General features: G+C 52.9%; 1 protein-coding gene across 1 annotated transcript; it reads left to right on the top strand.

The window, feature by feature from the left end:
• The first annotated feature begins 483 nt into the window (after positions 1–483).
• LOC310769987 (protein phosphatase 1 regulatory subunit 3E-like) lies at positions 484–4,189 on the top strand. Its single transcript, XM_083629833.1, has one exon. It carries the CDS (start codon positions 2,202–2,204, stop codon positions 3,285–3,287), a length of 1,086 nt encoding a protein of 361 aa, XP_083485959.1. The 5' UTR covers positions 484–2,201; the 3' UTR covers positions 3,288–4,189.
• The last annotated feature ends 1,544 nt before the right edge of the window (positions 4,190–5,733 follow it).

Raw genomic sequence — 5,733 nt, forward strand, 5'->3', positions numbered from 1 at the left:
AAGGAACACTGCTCTTTCTGCCAAAGTATGTGGACATAAAAGAGTTTTCAGACATAAACCGTTGGCTATTCTTTATCTGAGGATGCATAATTTTACATGAGCTATCACAGGCATCTAATAATCCTAAGAACCTATGATTTATTTGTACATGGTGTGCAAATTGCTCTCCTGAGCGCTGAAAGGATGACCCTTTTTACAAAAAGTGCAGAGATTTTCCAGATAGCTTCTCCACAAGCAGCTTAATAACCACCATATCAGAGAGTTAGATACCATCACCTGCTGAATAAAGAGCAGTTCAACTCTACCATGGTTAAAAGGCCCAAGGTGTGATGCGGGATAATATAGGTTGTATAGACTCCCCTTTGATCAAACCACACAAGCTGTACTTTAAACAAATGTTTGTTTTATTAACAGAATATATAAAATATCTAGAACATGAGATTGTATTAAAATAAACAAAAAAAAAAGTTACTTCTCACATGGATCAGCCTAAAATCACAATCTTTCCTTCTTCCCTCTGGCAGATGACCAACATAAACTTCAGGCAATTGAAGACTCTGAACACAGGACTCGGCTAACCCTTTATAGTTTTTTTGTGCAGTGCCAAAATTTGACACCCCATCCCAAAGCATATTTGTGGCGTTCCCAAGGCTCCACACCCAGTGCCACCAAACTGATCATGCACCCCTAAATCTGCCTCTGATACGTGCATTTAGATCAGGAATGGCGGATAAGAAACCTACTTAGTGATATTTTGGTTTGTTGTTATTTGCACTAGTATAGAAGATAATATGGAATGCCTTTGTTGTCACGTCTCTTTCTTCCATAATTATTGCTGCTCTAGCCACCTCCAGAGTCCACTGCCTGAATCCTGTTTAAAATTTTTTTGTTAGATTAAGGGTTCAGGTGGAAACGACAACAATCTTAACTCAGAGATACATCAAAATGGCAGTGATGCTTGGTCTTTCCTATGCTTAGTCAAGCACAAGTCACGTAGTTGCTCCCATTCACTGTAATACAGGATTAGTTTCTCCGTTATTTATGCAATTTCCATAAATCTCCTTCACAAATCAAAACACGGAGGCTGCATTATATTTAACCGAGGAATATTGAACGGGTGACAAAATTCCTTCTGCTCCCATTGAACTAGCATTATTTTCCTCCCCTGATCTTCCTTATTAAAACCATAATTAACTTTCTTTCAAGAAAATGGAACCAATCAAGCTCATTCGGCGCCTAATGAGTACCTTTTGTTCTTGACCGTGACTGAGCAGCTCTGCACTCCCGAGCGCGGCCGATTTATTGAAAAATGCATTACATGGGATTAAACTGGATTTCCTCCTTTTTAAATCTACGCTGCCAGATCCGGCGCGCAAGCCAGCTGCATCTCCTCTCTGCCGCGTATTTAGGTTTCCCAGGGAGCCTTGATTCTGCTATTCCGGTAACAGACTGGAGCGGGGAGGGAGGGAGCCTTCTCCGGGGGAATCCCTCCCGCCGCCCCCTCCCTTTGCTTTGGGATCAAGTACTTAAGGACACGGCAGGGGGTGGTGAGGGGGAAGAAGAAGAGGAAGGAAGGCGGGTGGCACAATCGTCACAGTTTGCAGGGGGGGCGGGTTGATCGTGAGCCGAGATGACAAGGAGGGAGGTGGCGGGGGCAGAGGAGCGAGCAGGCGAGGCGGAGATGAAGGGGCGGAGAGCGGAGCGGTGATGAATTGGAAAGATGACACGAGGCCCGGGATGCGTATATTTTGCGGCGGCGGCGGCGGCTGCATGACTCCACGACGTCAGCCGCAGCCCGGGAGCCGCGGCGCGTCACGGTGGTCTCCCCCTCCATCGTGCCGGGGTCTGCGGGAGTAGGGCTGCCACCGCCAGACGCGGAGCTCAGCGGGCAACTCACGGTCACAGCAGCGACGTGCGCGCTCGGTTGTTCCCGCGGCCGCGAACGAGAGGAACGTCTTCCCAGCACCCAGAGAGAGGAGAGGCGCCGCGCCGCGAGGGGCTCCGAGCTGGATCGTGACCCGTCACGTCTGCAAGCCGGCCAAGGTGAGCCCCGCAGCCCAGCCCCGAGGTAGCGGGAAAGGTGCCCAGGCGCGCCATGGCGCCGCCGGAGAGCCGGCTGTAGCCGCCGCCGCCGGCTTGCTGAAGGGAGGCTCCTGCCCGACGGCCCCCTCCGAGGAGAGCGCCCCGCTACTGCCGCCGCCATGGACAAGGCCGGCTCCGTGCACGCGTCGGTGCCCACGCCGCCGCCGCGCCTCTACCTCCCGCGCAACTTCAGCTGCAGCGCCTGCCTCTACGGCAGCCTAGCCGACCAGTGCAAGGGCGGCTGCAGCCCGGAGCCCGAGCCCGTCGAGGGGCCGCTGTCGCTGTCGTCGTCTCCGCCGCCCTGCTCCTCGCCGCCGCCGCCCTCCCCGCCGGTGACCCCAGAGGCGGCGGCAGAGGCTGTCGCCCCCGCGAAGCCGCCCCCGCTGCCCGCCCCTCGCTCCCCGTCGCCGCCGACCTCTCCTCCGCCCGCGTCGCCCTCTTCCCGCGGCCGGGAGCCCACGCTGCCGTCGGTGCCTCCCAGCCCGACCCTCCGGCGCCGGGCCAAGTCTCTGCCCACGCCGGGCGAGCGGGGCTTACGGCCGGCGCTGCAGCAGAGCCCGTCCCGCCGCAAGACGGTGCGCTTCGCCGACTCGCTGGGCTTGGAGCTGATCGCCGTGCGCCACTTCTGCCAGGCCGACGTGCCGCGGGTGCCGCCGGCGCCGCTGGCCGCCTCGCCTTTCCCGCTGCCGCCGCGCGCCGCCGACCTGCTCAAGACGCGCAAGCCGCCGTCGCTGGGCGAGCTGGAGCCGGTGCTCTTCGGGCCGCCGGCGCCCGTGCTGGAGCCGCTCTTCCCGCCGCAGCCGGGCGCCAGCGCGGGCTTCGCCGAGCGCGTCCGGCAGCACAAGGTGAGGCTGGAGTGGGTGCGCCCCGAGGCGTCGGGGCTGCGCGGCGCCGTGCGCGTCCTCAACGTGGCCTACGAGAAGCAAGTGTCGGTGCGCTACACGCTCAACCGCTGGGCCAGCTGCAACGAGGTGCCCGCCGCCTACCTGCCGCCGCCGCCCAACGGCCACAGCGACCGCTTCGCCTTCCACCTGCCCGTGGGCGCGGGCACCACGCTGCTGGAGTTCGCCGTGCGCTACCGCGTGGCCGACGCCGAGTACTGGGACAACAACGACGGCCACAACTACCGGCTGCGCGCCAGGCAGAGGCCGGCGGCCGCCTCGGGCCACGAGCCGGGCGCCGGCGCCTGGATCCACTTCATCTGAGGAAGGAGGCGCGCCGGCCGCCCCGCCGAGGTTCTCCGACGGCTCGAGGGGCCTCCTCTCCACCTTGGCGGAGAGCAGTAGGCTCCTTTCCCTCAACGGATATGGCGACACCCAGGAGAGTTTATTTTAGGATAAGGCGCATGGTCGGACTGTGAGGACCGAGGAGGAAAATGATCCGTCGTTAAAGGCAGAGCCGTGGGGTGGCTCTTCTCTGTTATGCTCATCTTTCCTTATGGCCAGTGGATGTGGAAAACAAGAGTCCAAAAGTCCCCTTTCCAAATTAACCTCCATTGCATTGCAATAGGTAATAGCTTTGTTTGTTTGTGGCTCACTTTATCCATCTCCAACCACCTTTGAGTTGCCCTCCAACCAGCCTTGATCAAATCTCTCTTGGCAAGGAGGCTTGCAGTTCTAATTAGATATTTAACGGGAGGTAAGCACCATGACAACTCCAGCTTAGTACTCACGCAGAGCAATCTCTGGGTATATTAACACCTAGTACTGCAATGAAGGCAGCCATGATGGAATGCTCCTGTTTTGAAAATAAGAAATCCCTCCACCATGAAAATTGGCATGTCAGAGAGAAGGTTATGATACAACCCCCTCCCACATGCTAGTTTTCTGTGTGTAGGGATTTTAAAAAGACACTCCCATCATATGAGACATTCCTGCAGTTTGAGGCTGTCCAGGCCAGACATAGGTTAGCTTCCTCAGTGAGGAGTACAGTAGGTGACATACATTATACCATAAACAGAGCATTCACTGTAGAAACTCACTCGCTGCATTTTGCTTAAGTGTAGAATCTTCTCCCATATCTGGATCAGGGAGAACCAGCCTGCAACTTGCAGCAAGAGCTGGCTGTGCACAGTGCTGATTGGCTGAAAGCTAAGTGACATCACTAGCCCACATTTCCCCTTTTCGCTGAAATAGGTTTTCAGCAAGAAAAAGAAACAAATCTGCTCCTCTTTTTAAAAAGAGGAAAGAGGGAGTGAATATACGTTTAAGCCAATCAATGTGCAAGCAGTATCTTTCAAAAGATGGCAGGTAGCCTGCCTGAAGCAGTGGGAAAGGGAAATGCAGGTTACTGAATCAGTACAATTGATTTGTCTGCATCTCGAATGGGGGAGGAGGGGTGAGCCAGGCTCAAGCTGCTGGGGGGGTTGGGGAACACACATGATCTGCACGTCCACTTGTATTGCCTAGTGAAATGTGTTTATGTCTGGGTGGTTTCAGTTCACCATGATGTGAGAAGAATCTGCACAGAAACCCCAGTCTGTAGGGATGTGGTCTGTTCATTGCTAGAATTCAGCAGACCATAGCGCTGCTCTCGCAGTTCCACTGAGGGTTTTGTATGTGTCTGCTTTTGAGAGGTTATCCAGTGAGGTTTCTTTCCAGATCAGGGAAGACCACCTGACTTACTCAAGCCCCACAGCCTTCTCTTCCTCAAGCTGGTCTGGACCACGAGACCTTGTCTCCTGTTCTCATGCGGGTACCTTCTCCTCTGCCGTTCTTCACTTGCTGTGTCTTGAATTGTAAGATGTTCCCTTATTTATATACACCATCAGATTATATTTTCAAAATTGTGTGTTTCCAGGATAAATACAGATGGTTTATATTTTATATTTTGAGAAATATATTTGGGGGAGGGGAGGAGCTGTTTCAAGCTTCTGTCAGAGGAACAACTTGCAGGCAAAGTACGGGAAAATAGTGTTGTAATAACTTGCAAGGGCAACGATTTCTTACACTGTAAGCTTCCTCCTTTTTTCTCAGTTGTTATGAAACAGCTGCTTGTAGTATAACAAACTAGGATATTACACCAGACTGTAACAGAGTGGCAAGATGTGTAAACCAGTGGCTTGATACTATTTTTGACTAGGTATTTGGAGCAGAACTGGAAAACTATTTCCAATTCCTAAGCGTGTTGCCATTTTTAGGTGCTAGAGTCAAATTTTGAGGCACTGGCGCTGCAGATGGCTGAATAATTATTTCAAATTTCTAAGTGCTTAGGCTACCTGAGATTGTCCCAATTGTGACTGAAAAAGCAAACAACTGTTCTGCATCAGAAAGGATATGACACCCAAGGGAAATGGTGAAAAAAGCATACAGCCTAACCTGCTTTTTGGCTGTACTTGCAACCTGGGCCTATGTATATGTGTTCTGATGCAAGGGCATTGAGGCTTGCTCTCAAGTCAGTGTGCATGCAGACTTAGGCCAAGAATTTGAAAATGAAAGCACGTGTGCTCTAACAGTTGTTCTGCTGATTCAAAATGACTAGAGATTCGTGTACAAATCCTGTACCCAGCTGATGGTGTTATGGCTTCCTCTTAGCTTGAACACTTGTCCACAGGAATCTGATGCTGGCACACTGGGAATTGAATATTTTCCTGAGCTCTCTCAGGATTGGCACCTAACAGTTTGGGTAACTGCTTATGATTTTGAAATATTT

This window comes from Podarcis filfolensis (assembly GCF_964270895.1).
Source record: "Podarcis filfolensis genome assembly, chromosome: 8".
Lineage (NCBI taxonomy): Eukaryota > Metazoa > Chordata > Lepidosauria > Squamata > Lacertidae > Podarcis > Podarcis filfolensis.

Coding starts and splice junctions, on each gene's coding strand:
- LOC310769987 (XM_083629833.1), top strand. CDS start 2,202: ATGGACAAGGCCGGCTCCGTGCACGCGTCGGTGCCCACGCCGCCGCCG.